General features: G+C 46.2%; 2 protein-coding genes across 2 annotated transcripts in view; both read right to left on the bottom strand.

Moving 5' to 3' along the window:
* The window catches only part of LOC147146569 (unconventional myosin-XV-like), a 37,670-nt gene extending 27,989 nt beyond the window's left edge, over positions 1 to 9,681 (bottom strand). Inside the window, exons 1-17 of the mRNA XM_086032992.1 lie at positions 9,540 to 9,681; positions 9,368 to 9,450; positions 9,220 to 9,283; positions 9,027 to 9,136; positions 8,237 to 8,311; positions 8,055 to 8,145; positions 7,753 to 7,856; positions 6,718 to 6,781; positions 5,656 to 5,769; positions 5,130 to 5,291; positions 4,147 to 4,263; positions 3,978 to 4,036; positions 2,765 to 2,888; positions 2,576 to 2,671; positions 1,713 to 1,856; positions 1,516 to 1,641; positions 59 to 136 (exon numbers count right to left, since the gene is read on the bottom strand). Coding sequence (XP_085889118.1) covers positions 59 to 136; positions 1,516 to 1,641; positions 1,713 to 1,856; positions 2,576 to 2,671; positions 2,765 to 2,888; positions 3,978 to 4,036; positions 4,147 to 4,263; positions 5,130 to 5,291; positions 5,656 to 5,769; positions 6,718 to 6,781; positions 7,753 to 7,856; positions 8,055 to 8,145; positions 8,237 to 8,311; positions 9,027 to 9,136; positions 9,220 to 9,283; positions 9,368 to 9,450; positions 9,540 to 9,665 — 1,737 coding nt within the window. The 5' untranslated portion in view covers positions 9,666 to 9,681. The remainder of the gene's footprint in view (positions 1 to 58; positions 137 to 1,515; positions 1,642 to 1,712; positions 1,857 to 2,575; positions 2,672 to 2,764; positions 2,889 to 3,977; positions 4,037 to 4,146; positions 4,264 to 5,129; positions 5,292 to 5,655; positions 5,770 to 6,717; positions 6,782 to 7,752; positions 7,857 to 8,054; positions 8,146 to 8,236; positions 8,312 to 9,026; positions 9,137 to 9,219; positions 9,284 to 9,367; positions 9,451 to 9,539) is intronic.
* Positions 9,682 to 10,607: 926 nt separating this feature from the next.
* LOC147146568 (uncharacterized) lies at positions 10,608 to 12,245 on the bottom strand. The gene is made up of 3 exons (XM_086032828.1): positions 11,559 to 12,245; positions 11,041 to 11,160; positions 10,608 to 10,958 (listed from the first exon to the last, which is right to left on the bottom strand). The coding sequence occupies exons 1-3, from the start codon at positions 12,243 to 12,245 to the stop codon at positions 10,608 to 10,610; spliced, it is 1,158 nt and encodes a 385-aa protein (XP_085888954.1).
* Between the last annotated feature and the right edge of the window lie 2,487 nt (positions 12,246 to 14,732).

The following is a 14,732-nucleotide window of genomic DNA, read 5'->3' as shown; positions in this document are numbered from 1 at the left end:
ACGGGTAAGCGCGCAGGCAGGCGGCATGCAGGCGACTTCAAAACAGTCCAAGTCTGACTCCGTTTTTGCTGCGGATGAAAAGGTCCAGGACATCTTGGCGGACCGTGTCAAAGTTCTTGTCCAGAAACTTGTTCACCTAGAAGCCAAAACATTAGACGGATGAACTAAACAGGTATGACCCAGCAACTTCATTTCTCATTTGACCAACCTACTTAATAACGATTGCTTCCAATCCATCAAAACGAATCTTAATCCATCCAATTAGTGTGTCTACCATCTACATGCCGGTGCACTTACCTACATATCTTTCTCGATACCTTCCTACCTATCTAGCCTAACTTCCGACCTATCTATCTACCTCCTTACTGGGGATGTAACGATTCATCGAAAATCGATTTAAAATCAATTTAAACCGCTTAAAATAGGCATTGATGTAAAAAAAAAAAAAAAAATTGTAGAATCGATATTGAAATTTTGATCACGACAGGATTTGTAATGACAACAGCCAAATCGATTGTACATTGTTTAGTTCTGGCACTAACAAAACACTGATAACAAGACAAAAATGTAGTTAAGATGTCAAAATGATTAGTTTATTCAGTTTTTTTTTTTTTACAAGTTACAAAAATGTATTGTTTGTAAAAAGGACAAAATGTAGATGTTAAAATTAAAACATCTTTTGGTTTTAAAGTGAGTCATTCATTTTGCTCATTTTTTTCTTCTTAATCGAATTGAATCAAAATCGGGAACTGAAAACCGAATCGAATCGGGGCTTGAGCGAATCGTTACATCCTTACTCCCTACCCATTTGTCCTATCCACTTCCCCTTGTTCCCCTTTATGTAGACCCTACCTGCCTTTTTCGCCACCCGCCCACCTACCTACAAGTACATACACAAACCCAATTGTTTGACTTGTCTAACTACCAACTTAACAATCTATGTACCTACCTTCCTGCTTACCCATCCACCTACCAAACCACTGATCCACTTATCCACCTAAATACCTACTCATTTGTCCCATCTATATATTTCTTCCTGGTTATCAGGTTTCCAATTCATCGACACACCCACCGAGTGACCTACCTACCTACCTACCTACCAACCTCAACCTAAGATGTCCTACATGTAGGGATGTAACGATTCACTCGAGCCAAGATTCGATTCGATTTTTCAAAAATTGCTCCCATGCTTGTCTCTGTGCGCTAGTGTGTTTCTGCAGCCATCCACAAACGCAAGACGCAATCATGTTTGGCGCAAAGGCGTCATTTGATCTACACGTTCCAAATGTGCTTTGCCTCTGGAATGAAAAAAAACGTTTCAAGACATCATTTTCCAGATGAACGTAAACAACTCGATTCTTCCATTAATCGGAGCGAATCCATATTTTCGATGAATCGTTACACGCCTAACTATGGGCCATGGCGACCCGCCACTAGGTCCCAATCGTATATTTGTAAGTAATGAGAGTAAAGAGAGCGTGACCAGAATTGCGAGCAACGGAAACAGTCGTTTACCTGGTAGGTGACTTTCCCAGCGTAGTGTTTGAGGGTGAACTCAGGCAGGGGCGTCTTTGGCTTGGCGTACAGGGGGTCGTTACCGTGGTGATAATGGCACTTCTGCAGGAAGGTGTGGTCAGTGGCCTAATCGGCACAAAGAGCAGGTGGTCAGTGCTCATCCGCTCCCTTTTTTTTTTTGGGCGGCAAAAGGCTACCTGAGGAAAACCACACTGGTCGTCAAGTATGCGGAGTATCCCGTGAGGCTTTGCGCCAATGAGGTCCAGGCAGGCTCGGTTGTGGCTGAAGGGCTGCTGCTGCTGCTGCTGCTGCCACTCGATCTGCTCGCGCATGTACTCCTCCTATGCCGACGCACGTGCAGTCTCGGTTAGATTGCCGTACAGTCGAGCCGTGGCCATTTCATACTTTTTCCGCAGGGACAAAATTTTCACGCCGCCAATCGACAAGGCGTTGGTGTGCATGTCGTAGCTTTGCAATGCGGAAAAACATCCATTCGTCGCCTTGTCCTGTGAAAAACACTTATTTCACTTATCAGGACAGCGACGAATTACTACTTTCCTACTCGGCATTTTGATACAGAGACCTCATTCCAAAAAACAACCAGTAAACCCCGCCTATTCATGAATTCCCTTTTTTTTTTTTTCTGCGCAACCGATCCCGAGAGATTAGCTGGAAAAACTCAGCGAGTTGCGCTGTTTGCGCTTCTTCTGTAACTCCCTAAAACGTCCTATGGTGGCAAAACAGGAAATGAGTCATGGGTGTCAAGGAAGTCTGTTGAAGTGACACATCCTGACTATTTCAAAATATTTGTATGTCAGTGAAAAACTACGTTTAACCAGGGTTGCTGGTGGGAGAATAGAGTCTTCTCCGCATGAGTGCTGGGTGGTTGTTACAAAATAAGTGAATCCTGGTATATTTAGAGTTTCAACTTGATCTAGGCAATTAAAAACGTTTTCACAAGGTTGTCACTTCCTCGTGTCCTTTCGCTATTTGTGGAAAGGTTTGGTATAGTGAGGGTAGAAAAAGGAGGAGTTGCAGACAAAACAAGGTGTCCCCTGACCTGCTCCTGGTGGATGATGACTTTGTTAAAGAAGAACTGCAAAGTTTCGTTGGCGTAGTTGATGCACAGCTGCTCAAAACTGTTCACCTGAAGCTCCTACGGAGGTTTTATTCAAAGTGCGCCAATGTCAGTCCGAGTTTGGACTAACATACGATTAAAAAAAAAAAAAAAAAAAAAGAAAGACGGGACCTCGAATCCATAAATGTCCAGTATGGAGATGGAGAGTGCCTCGTTGCGAGGGTACACCCGTCCGTTGATACGCTCCGTCAGCCAGTTGAAGAGCAGCGAGTAGAGGATCTTGGCAACGGCGTCTCTACGAGACACGCACACGCGTAACAAGGTTGCTATGGAAACAAGGGAACCTGGTTCCTATGGAAACAAGAGGGCATCTGAAAGGATGCGACCCCCCACCCCACCCAGCCTCTCCGAGCACCCCTGCCGCCCCCCCCCCCCCCCCCCGCCCCCTTTACATACTTTGTCCTTACGTGGCCCCTTCAAAGATGGGAAGAGTGTCAAAGACGCCTCCATCAGCAGTAATCCCAAGTTTATTTCAGATTTAAAAATGTGTTACTCCAGAGTCCCCACCCCACCCAAAAAAAAAAGTAATTATGAATCAGTTTTGGAAATGGGTAAAAATCTTGATCGTCACTGCATTTTCCAAAGGATAAGCCGATGCTTTAGTTTGATTCAACAGAAAGAACCCGTCTGTGTTCACTAGAAATGAAATGATATTTACTGTCGAGAAGCTGAAATTCCGAGCATTTGGACAATTTGAAATGAAACATGTACCGAAAAAGATTCCGCCGATATCCAAAATAATTGTTGATTCATTTGATCATCGATTAATTGTCGATTAGTTGATTAAGTCTTGCACCTCAAATATATAGGTGGTGCAGGGGTCCATTTTGAGGCCCCACTTCTGGCAACAAAATGGCTACATGTCAGGGGCGGAGCCGGAACGTGGCGAATGGGTGGGCCTGAAAAAATTAGGGCGGGCAGAATATTTCTCTCACTGAGCACAATCCTCTGGTCCGACACATCGTATATTCAAATAAAATGACAAAGGAAAAATAATTGAATAATAATTGACTAAAAATGTAAAAGTAAATATTTTTTTCATGAATCTGGCAGTCTGTCGATCTGGGCGGGCCTGTGCACACCCAGGCCCACCCACGGCTCCGCCCCTGCTACATGTACATGTACGTACTTGTCTGCGAAATGGTGAACTACAATGACAAATAAATGAATAAATATAGATTTCATCTTTTTTTTGTTTTTTTTTTCATAAATTTTAAATTGCTTTTCATTTTGTTACACAAACGATATCGTTTTAAAATATCCTTTCTGACTTCAAATAAAGTCTAAGCTAAGATGTAAATAGCCCAAAATGGACTTAACAGACCTGGCATCCACGGCACTCTCCACTGTGAGCGGAGTGGCTATCTTTTCCCTCACTGTGTCCTGCAAACAAAGGCAAAATGCTGCCCATCAAGCCTCGTCGCTGCCTCGTCGTCGTCGTCGCCGCGTCGTCGCCGGCGTCGTCGCCGCTGCGTCGTCGGCGCGGCGCTCACCATAACTTTGAAGGTGACGCACTCCTGCAGGCCTTCGGCCGACACCTGCAGCAGCTCGGCGACCACTCGGATCTCCTGAGTGCTCACCACCGAAGCCGCTTCATGGCCGCCGCCAGCCTGCAGGGGGCGTCGTCAATCAGTATGGTCAACAAGAGCGTCTCGCAGGGGTGCGCAACGTGTGGCCGGCGGGTCACACGCGGCACGCTGCCTTCTGGAATTTGGCCCCTTGCGCATTTACATGATCAAGAGGCCTGGAATATTTGTGGCATTTATTTCGTTTTTGCTTTTTTTCCCCCCCTCAGAATTGATCGATTAAAATGGGATTATTCATTTGTATCGATATTTATTCATTCATCCGATCCAATGAATTATTTTTTTTTTTGTAACAATTAAATAAAAAGATCATTCAAATGAGCCATTCAAAATATTATATTAGTTAGTTGCTTGATTGATTATGATCCAATTCATTTAGTGTTTAATTCATTATTAAAATAAAACATATTTGACACGATAAATAAATAATTGGTTAGTTAATCATACTTAAATGTTAATAAAAATGAGTGTAGTATTTGATTATTAAAACTATTGGAGTTATTGTAGATCCACGTTACTTTTTAAGACATTTTAAAATGTGTTTTATTTAATAATTGGTTAAAGAAAATCAAATCAACATAAATTATACTTCTTAATGCACACAATGTACTTACATATTTTGACATTTATTTTTAGCCCATTTTTATGTATTTTGATTTTAAAAAATGGTTAATTAACTGTACTTAAATCAATTACAGCTAAAAAAAAAACAAAAAATGCGAATGATGATTTCATCACTAAACTAAACTACTTTGCTCATTTGACATACGATACACGTGAACAGTTTTAAACCTCATCAACAAACCACCTGGCCTTTCTGTCTGTTTTCAAAAACAAAAATGCGAGCCCGCCACGGACGTTGTCTGGCGTCCGCGTGTGACGCGTTTGACCTGATGCGACTGGAAGTAGACGTTGCCGAGATGGAGGATGGAGGCCAGGAGCCGGTAGATGGCCTTTTGCTCCTCGGCGCTGAAGTGCAGGATGTCCATGGCGCTCAGCAGGCGGCGGAAGTCCTCGCTGTCCTCCTTGCCTGCGATTTTGCAATCCCCTCCCTGCGCTCACGTGCACACACAAGCCTTAAAAAAAAGCCTCGGCAAAAAAAAAAAAAAAAAAAGTCCACAAATCCTTGACTGACACACATTGGGTGCTTGCGCGGCGGTGCGGAAGGTAACTTAAAAAAAAAAAAATGTGAGCGCGCGCTCTCGCAGTCAGCGAGGATGAAAGGCCAACTCCATAGCCAAATGACATTCATCATGTCAAAGCATTTACTTCCGACAGAGTGAAAGGTTACACGGGGCCATATTTACATTTGCGGCCATGGATCAACGTCTGGGGAATGTTATGTCACCTTGGCACGGAGACGGCAAGTCATTTGTGAAGCCAGAAATTGATTAGCTGCGCTCTGTGTGCGTGTACCTGGTTGAGATAGTAGTAGGTCTCAGCGTCCTGCAGATACAGCGAGCGCTTCTCGTGCTGGGGAAGGCCGGCTAGCATCTCGTAGAAGATGTGGTAGTTTCTCTCCCATTTGGCCTGACAACCACAGGAAACAAAAAATCGCAAAAACACACCATAGAACATTTCAATATTGAGCACATACAATACGTACCTCCTGTATTCTGCATCGAAAGATGTCAGTTATGTAAAAACACGTCGGCTGCCATTTGACTTTTTATGCTAAGCTAAATAAATGCTAACTTTTTTTTTCCGGCACTAAGTTTCATAATGCATTTCATTTATAGTTAAGGCCTGTCATGGAGAGGGGCGTGGAATGGGTGGGGTCGACGGGGCGGGGGCCTCGGGGATCCACCTGGGGTCGGCGGTCTGGGGGGGGGGGGGTTCCACCCTCCGGGGTCATCAAAATCAGCTTGTTTGTGGATGAAGTACTTACAGAAAGCGTAGTAGTAATGATAATAATTAAAAATAGAACTATTTCAAAATCAAATAATAAAAAAAATAAATAAATATTTTCAAGTAACGCAAATAAGTGGGGAGGTCCGCAAATAACGGGGAAATAAAATCCACTAACAAGTGAATTTGAGAACGGTAAACTCTAATGACCGCCGCCCTTCAATTAAAAAGAAGAGAAAAAAAAGATTACAAACAATAATACCTAAAGGCCACTTTTCAGATCAGAGAACGATGGGATGACATATGCCGAGAACAATAAAAATCCGACAACTACGTGGAAAAGGAGGACAGGTGCATCCAAGTGATCTTATTTAGAAAAGACATTTCAAGTGTGTGTGCGCGTGTGTGTGTGTGAGTGTGAGGTCATCTCAGTCCTGCAGACGACAGACGCTATTGACGGAGAAGTTTGATGGACATCAGGATTAAAGAGACACAGCATCATGTTTGACACCTCACGCTGACTGACTCATGAATCTCCTCTTTCTCACACTCTGACTCACGTGTAAGAAGACGCCGTGTGTGTGTGTGTGTGCGCGCATGTGTGCGTGCGTGCGTGCGTGTCCAGTTTACCTGAAAGACAATGCGAGACTTCTCCAACAGGTACTGAGATGTTATGGCACCGCTGATTACACCCCTGGTTAATTAGGTGGGAGTGGGCACACACACACACACACGCGCACGCATGCACACACACACACACATACACGCACAGGCGCACAAACAAGAGTTGAGAGTTAAGTAACTACATGTTACATGTTGCATGTGTATTGCGTTTGGGTCTTCTTTGGCACCGGTCAACTCGTCACTTACGTGTGTTAATGTTGCACGTACGAGTGTTCGATTGTCAGTGTGTGTGGTATCGTTATGGCGGTGGGCATAACTCACTAGCTCGCGGTTGGAGAAAAAACACACCACGGAGGTCATGTTGTGACAAAAAAAACAAAAAAACACACACACAATTCGTTAGCCTATTAGCGTAAACGCCCGAGTCATCTTTAACTGTTTCAAAATAAATAAATAACACCGATATGCTTGCTAAATATTTTGTTTCTCAGTCATCCAGATCATGGGGTTGAATTGAGGCAACTGGACTCTTCTTGTTTGGTGATTTTTTTTTTTTGTGTTTTCAAAAAACGTTCATATGTAACTTATGCAACTACGCTAATGCACATTTTTTTGGTTTTATTTCACGAGAGGTTAAAGAAAGAGATTTTACATCTTGCTATCTATATATTTACTACTTCTAATGTGCTGCCTGAGAATGGAAGATAAATGCCCTGGATGAGCTGAATCGATGAGAAATGTGGAAGGAGGAGTTGCTGTGAATATGTCAAATGTCTCTGAATTTAGGAATTGAAATGAAAAGTGTGGAAATTGGGAAACAAATGGAAATGATTGAAACGTGGAAAAAATTTTTTCCCAAAATGTCCCGAATGAGCCGAACAATTTTGAACTTGAAATGGTTTGAATTGATTTAGAAATGTGGCACAAATGTAACACTTTCTGCATGAATCCAGGAATTCTGTCATGGAAAATGTGGGAAGTTGGGGATTGTGGGAAAATAAATACAAGATGAACATTTGGAAGTTGGAATGGTTTACTCACTCCTCCATGCAGATTTGCGTGAATTTGCCAAAGCGTGATGAGTTGTCGTTGCGCACCGTTTTGGCATTGCCAAAGGACTCCAATAGGGGCGTGGCTTCCAGGATCTAATGAATATGTAAACGCACGTTACCATGGCAACCTCCAACAGGCTAGACAACAATGCAGTTGAATGCCTTACCTCTATCTGACGGGACAAGGTCAGGAAAAAAAAAAGTGACAATGAAGTTTGCCTATATTTTTTTTACTTATAATTACATTACATGGGTTAATTATGTTTAAAAACATAAAAAAGGCAAATGAACCTGTTGCGTCACGTTGCGCTTGTGATGTATGGCTGTCAGGTAGCGCAGGATCAGCTTGGTGGCTTCCGTCTTCCCAGACCCGCTTTCTCCACTGCAAAGAAATCAGTCAAAAATGGGATAAATGATATTAGTTTCAAAAATTGGCGTCAAGTTCTGGAACAAAAGCGATACAAACTTGGTACCTGATCACAATACACTGGTTGTCTTTGGCATCCATCATGTTGGTGTAGGAGAGATTAGCAAGGGCAAAAAGATGGCTGCAACACAGACACACATTTTACGATCTTTTGTCATGCAATATAGTTCAAGAAGGTTGGACTATTCAATAACGTGTGACATTAATACCGCTAAGCTAGCAAAGTGGACTCTTAAGTATAGTATTACATAAGTCGCTTTATGGCCCATTTTGTAGGCCATAAACGATAGACGGGAAACTTCAAAAAAAATAGTTGGGAGCCCATTTTTTTTCCCGTCTATGTCATCGTCTATTTTTGCGCCCCCAGACCGGTACGTGTTATCGATGCAAAGCTCCACTATGACGCACGTCTTCCCCCGCCGTGCGGATGAAAAAAAAAAAAAAAAAAAGGTCAGCTACCGTAATCTATGTGGTATCAACAGAAAGATCTGTTGGAATTACGCTGCTATCTTAAACGGTTCATGAGTTACGGTGATTTGAAAATCATGTGTCATCTCCTGTCGGCGACGACAGCTTCGCATCTAGAGGGATTGATATAGTAACCAGCTTGCTCCCAATTCTCCAAGCCTGCTGCTTCCTTGTCATGATATATTGTGTTTTTCAAACATTTTATTTGGGTGTGTGTGCTTAATGCTTATGGATGCAAGCCGCTAAGCTAGCCAGGTGGCGTTTTTAGTAATGTATTTCATTAGCCTTAACAAACAGCAAAATCGGAAGAAAATATGAGCACATAAAAGTGTCATTGTAAGATGGGTACACCAAACGTAGGGTCTTACGGAGGGTTGTCGCTCAGGCCGTGTCCCTCGTACTGCAGTACCATGTCTGTGCCATATATGTTGAGCAGCTTGTAGGGGTTGACGGAGACCAGAATGCTGCCGATGTACGTCTTTTGGAAGAGAAAATCAAAATGTCTTTGTATTGAGACGTGTACCTTTTGAGGTATTACATACGCATAGGGACAGAAATTACGTAAATGAGCTCCTGATCGTAGCGTTTCTTGAGGTTCATCAGGACGGTGGTCTCATTCAGTTCGCTGAAATTAAACAGGTGGGATCTTGACAATGCCTTGAATTGAGTCTACAAATGGGCATCCCCATTTTACAATTGTGAGGCTTACGGCAGCTGTGTCAAGTCCTCCATGCCTTCAGCCCAGCGTTTCACCCTGTGGCTGGTTGTCGGCATGCTTAGGATAGAGTAGATCTAAAAAAAACAATGACGTGGTAGTCAGCCTGAAGGATCTGATCATCATGGTCGAGATTCGAGACGATTCTCTGTAAACTACCTACTACCTTGTCATACCAACTCTGCCCAGGAACCCTCTCGCGGACAGGAGTCCAGTCTGGATCATGAGGCTCTCCGTTCTCAACGTTGGGCATGGGTAAATAGCCGTCCAACACACCGGTCTCTCTATACATGGACCACTTGGCCAGATGCTGGACTGTGCCGTGGGGTAAAACTCTCTCAGCGGCCCACACATCCTCCCCCTTTTCGCCGCCGCCTCTGGCATTCCAGGCCCAGTGGCCTGAGTGCGGACCATAGGGTGGGACTGCAGCGTAGCGATTATCAGTGCCGTATAGTGCTGTCGGGGGTCTGTACGAAGCATAGCGAAGCTGCTGGTTTTGGATGGCGTTGGCCAGGTTGGGATTGTGAAACCGTCTTGTCAGAACAGAGCCGTCCGGCAGCCTAGGGGACAAACGTGGCTCAAGATAAAACTTTCATGTCGCATGCCAACTATGTCAGATCCCATGATTTATCTCTGCGGTTTGCTTCCTGACCTGTAACGGATGCCACGCAGTTCATCATTCTTCAGGGCAGAGGAGAGGTTCGGACTCTCGGGTTTTGGTGCTCCCGTGAACACAGAATTTTGAGGGAGGTGGAAGAGATCGGAAGAACGAAGGCCCATGTTCTTCCTCAGAGCAGCGGTGAGGTTTGGAGTCGAGGGCTGTTGACCAGGGATGACCATGGAACCATCAGGGAGTTGATACGAAGCATTTCGAATGTTTTGATTGGCAAGAGCCTACAAGGGCAGTAAAAGCAAGAAACCATTTGAAATTTATACACCACCTGCAGAGTCGTGAAAACAAATAGGGTTAGGATTATGTACTTTTGACAAATCAGGAGTGAGCGGTTTGCGCGGGTCAATGATGATGGTTCCGTCAGGCAGGGCGTACGATACACCTTTAAGGTAGGGGTTCAGAAGGGCAGCGGTCAGGGTGGGACTCCTTGGTTTTCTTGGGTCGACGATCATGGTTCCATCGGGGAGGGTGAGTGTTGCCCCCTTCAAGGCCGGGTTATTAAGAGCCTGTTCCGGAGAAGGTTGATCGCAAGATTCAGATCAGGTAAGGTATTTCGTCACATCACTGCATTTTAATTAGGGGCTGATAACAAACCTTTAACAAGTCTGGGGAGATGGGTGTATTGGGGTCTCGAACTCCCTCCGGCAGGTTAAAGGAGGCGTTCCTGAGGGCAGGGTTCTGAAGGGCATTGGCAAGACTCGGCGAGACGGGCTTCCGCGGGTCGATGATGATAGTGCCGTCGGGCAGCGTGTACGATGCCGATTTCAGGTAAGGGTTCTGAAGTGCTGCTGCGAGGTTGGGGGATTTCGTTTTTTTCGGATCAATGACGATGGTACCGTCGGGTAGCGAGTAGGACGCTTCACGTAAAGCAGAGTTCTTCAGGGCCTTAGCAAGGTCCGGGGAAACAGGTTGCTGGATGCAAAGAGACAGGTTAATGGTTGTCAAAGTCAGAAACAATGTGTATTCAAATCGGGAGCCATAAATCACATGTTACTTGGTTTTTAGGATCTATAATTGTGCCATCGGGTAGAGTGTACGTAGCAGTCCTGAGATCCTGGTTCTGAAGCGCTCTGGCAAGGTTAGGAGACATGGGTTTCTGGGGAATTCGTGGGTCCTGTGTAAGGCAGAATGGAAAGTGACACACTACTTTTTGAAAAGCACACAAAAACGCTTATACAGGCTGTCGCAAAATAATCCACAAACACCACAATGCAATGTTGCGAAATCCACTGGTACACGTTATCAATTATGTTTGGAAAATGGTGGAGACCAGGTTGACCATTTTTGAATGTGCGGGAAAAAGTAGACTAGACTAGGGGGTTGTGTTCTCCACTTCTCTTTTATGCCATTAAATCATCTTAGATTTGTTATTGCAAGTAAATTTAACCGATTGGACTTCAATTCACACCTACTGTAAATAGAAATGTTATACAGTATATAAGTGATGGCCAAAGGATAAGTATATATTTTTGAGACACTTTGTATATGGACAAAAGCTGTTATAATACCCACCCTGATAATTGATCCATCAGGCAAAATGTATGAAGCTCCCCGGATTTGTTGGTTTTGCAAGGCTTGACCGAGCTGCGGTGAGGAGCGCTGTTCCACATATGGCGACACTAAGGTTCCGTCTGGCAGCCTGTATGATGCCTGCATGAGCTGTGGATTGTGTATGGCACTAGCCAGCATTGGTGAAGAAGGTGGCGGGGGCCGGTAGGGGGATCTGAGTTGCAAAGGAGTGTGATAGGATGCTTGGCGGAGGTTTGGGTTCTGCTGCAATGCGCTGTGGAGCTTGGGGCTGACAGGTGCGTAAGGACGCTGCATCATTGGGGCTCTTAAAGACGCAACGCTCTGAAAGTCGGCACGGTTCTGCAAAGCCTCATACAGCAGCGGTGCTGGCCCAGGCTCAGATATGTAATCGTACCCAGTAACATATGTCTGTCCATATGGCGAGTGGAGCTGTGGAGTGGGATAGCTGACCACACCTCTGAGTGCTTGACTGTGTCTTATGGCTCCAGAAAGCAGTGGAGATGAAGGCCCAGACGGGGCATATGGGGACTGAGGCCTTTGAAGAGGAGAAACATAGGAGGCATCTCTCAGCGCCTGGTTTTGCAGCGCTCTGGAAACCATCGGGGAGGAAGGAGCCATGGGCTGCTCATAAGGAGATAGTGGCCTTTGTAGAGGAGAAGCGTAGGACATGTCTCTTACTGCCTGGTTTTGCAGGGCTCTGGACACCGTTGGGGAGGAAGGAATTATAGGTTGCTGGTAAGGAGATAGTGGACTCTGCAGAGGAGAAATGTAGGATGCGTCTCTCACCGCTTGATTTTGCAGTGCTCCGGACAAAAGCGGAGAAGAAGGGATCACGGGTGACCTGTGGGGGGCCAACGGGGAAAGGTAAGAGGCATCTTGAAGTGCTTGGTTTTGCATTGCAGCAGAGAGCAAAGGGGATGAGGGAGTATACGGCTCTGCGTATTGGGCTGCCGTTCTGTCCATGTCAACCACTGGGATGGTTTGAGGGCCAAAAGGGGAAGATAAAGAGGCTTGTCTGATAGTTTGATTTTGTAAGGCGCTGGATAGCATCGGCGAAGCAGGGGTAGCAACTGGATCGGTGAAAGGATCCACATAGGGGTTAGAGCCGTACAGCTCCGGAGGAGGGACGGCGGGAGGAAGCAAGAGGGGGGTGGACATACGAGAATGGTGAGGAGAAAGGTGTGGTGATGCGGGATGTGAAATATGCTTGAGCGAGGGCGAAGCAAGGGGCATCCTCCTCAAGGAGTTTTGGGCCACAAGTGGACGTCCACGGGCCACAGGGCGCGGAGGAAAACGGACAGACTCCTGCCTCACGACGGGAGCACGGTGCATCATGTGAGGTGACTGAAAAGGAGATGACTGATGAGAAGAGTCTATCGTAAGAACTGATGATCTATTGCTTCTGATAGAAGCGGCGCGGAATGGACGCACATTCTGGGTGGGTGGGGGTACTGGACGCCCTCTAAGCCCCATAGGTGAGGGTCTGACAGTTCCTAAGGGAACATTTCCTCCCATCCTCGGTCTGGTTAGTGGTGTGGGATCCCTTAGTAGCCGAGTCGAGCGACGAGAGAGAGTGGGGGATATTGGTCGACGCCCTTCGGGGGATAAACTTCGGCGAGATTGAGTTGGAGATTGTGTTCTGCTGAGTTGAGGAGAGAGGGCAGGGGATACAGGATCTGGAGAGGGTTGTCCAGTCACCCTTCTCCCTCCAAACGGACTTCTGGCAGGAGCTGGTGTTGCCGGTGGACTTTGCATCCTTATCGAGGCACGTGGTGAAGAGGGAGGAGAGCGCTGTATCATTGAGGTCCTCGGTGAAGGTGGAGGACTTCGCTGAATCATGGAAGCACGGGGTGAAAAAGACGGCGAGGGCACCCGAGCCTGGGGGGCCTGAGGTCGCATTCTGGGATGAGCCAGGGGGGAAGCCACAGGAGAGGGAGGATACGAAATCTGCCGTGAAATGACAGAGGGGGGTCTTTGGGCATTTATGATTCCATTCCTCATGGCTGAATGTGGGGAGGGGATTTGTCTCTGGGGCAAGACCGGAGAGGGTGCCATTGAGGCCATAGGATTGGGGTGATGTGCTGCCTGAGGTGGGGGGATCATGACAGAGTGTCGGGATGGACTGGGAGAGGGTGACATGCGGCGGGCAGGAAGTGGGGACATACCTGCTTGCTTTATAATCATCGCAGTTGGCGTGGGGATTGGTGGAATGCTGTAACTCTGCTGGGGTATCATCTGTGGATAGGGCGACGCCATTTGATGTGACATCATCTGCTCTTCCGGTGACATCATGGCATGGGGAATCATCATTTGTGGCGACATCATCGGCTGCTGCGACATCATCTGCTCGTCTGATGACATCATTTCTTGGGGAATCATCATTTGTGGTGACATCACTGGTTGCTGTGAAATTGCCACTTGCTCCTCTGGCGGCATCGTTGATTGGGGAATAATCATTGGAGGTGACATCCCTTGCTGCGGCAACATCCCTTGCTGCGGCAACATCCCTTGCTGCGGCAATATCCCTTGCTGCGGCAACATCCCTTGCTGCGGCAACATCCCTTGCTGCGGCAACATCCCTTGCTGCGGGGTTAACATGTGTTGTGGGGATATGACCTGGAGTGGTAGCATTTGAGGTACCATACTTTGTTGTGCTAACATTTGCTGCTGAGGTGACATCGCTGGCATTAGCTGCTGAGAGGACATCATCATTTGCTCGTGCGGGGACATCATTTGCTGTTGGAACATCATGCCAGTTGAATGACCTGGTGCGAGAGGTATCTGGTCTTCGTATTGGATATCGGACATGTCTTCAAATTCTGGATCAGGAGGAAGATTGGGTGGCGGGGGAAGCAGTACTTCGAGGCGCTCTTTTCCAAAGAGGCGCACTTGAGGTCTGGGAACTCGGAATGTCTCGCCCTCGTGAAGCCCTCCAGTATCACCCCCATACTGATCCATCTGGTCCGTGGACTGATCCCCGTAGAGACCCTGTACGCCCATTGCTTGCCCTCCAGAGACCTGTTGGCCTCCTATGGGAAAACCAACCATCTGCTGAGAGTTGAAGTCCTGGTAGGGTACACCCACAACATCATGGTAGTTTGGTAGAGCTTCACCTTGCATTCCAAAGGCTCCTGCATGGACATTATTGTAATATGC

The sequence above is a fragment of the Filicampus tigris genome, chromosome 6 (genome assembly GCF_054856515.1).
Source record: "Filicampus tigris isolate MCC_2025a chromosome 6, RoL_Ftig_1.0, whole genome shotgun sequence".
In the NCBI taxonomy this organism is placed as follows: Eukaryota; Metazoa; Chordata; class Actinopteri; order Syngnathiformes; family Syngnathidae; genus Filicampus; species Filicampus tigris.
The sequence above is the reverse complement of the archived record's forward strand: the minus strand, read 5'-3'. Positions and strand labels throughout refer to the sequence as shown.

Bases quoted from the DNA above. Each gene is read 5' to 3' on its own strand.
- LOC147146568 (XM_086032828.1), bottom strand. From the start codon at position 12,245: ATGTCCTACGCTTCTCCTCTACAAAGGCCACTATCTCCTTATGAGCAG. The intron at 11,161-11,558 runs GTGGGTATTATA...TGCCTTACACAG, and splicing joins CTGATGGATCAATTATCAGG to GACCCACGAATTCCCCAGAA. The intron at 10,959-11,040 runs GTAACATGTGAT...CTTTGCATCCAG, and splicing joins TTATAGATCCTAAAAACCAA to CAACCTGTTTCCCCGGACCT.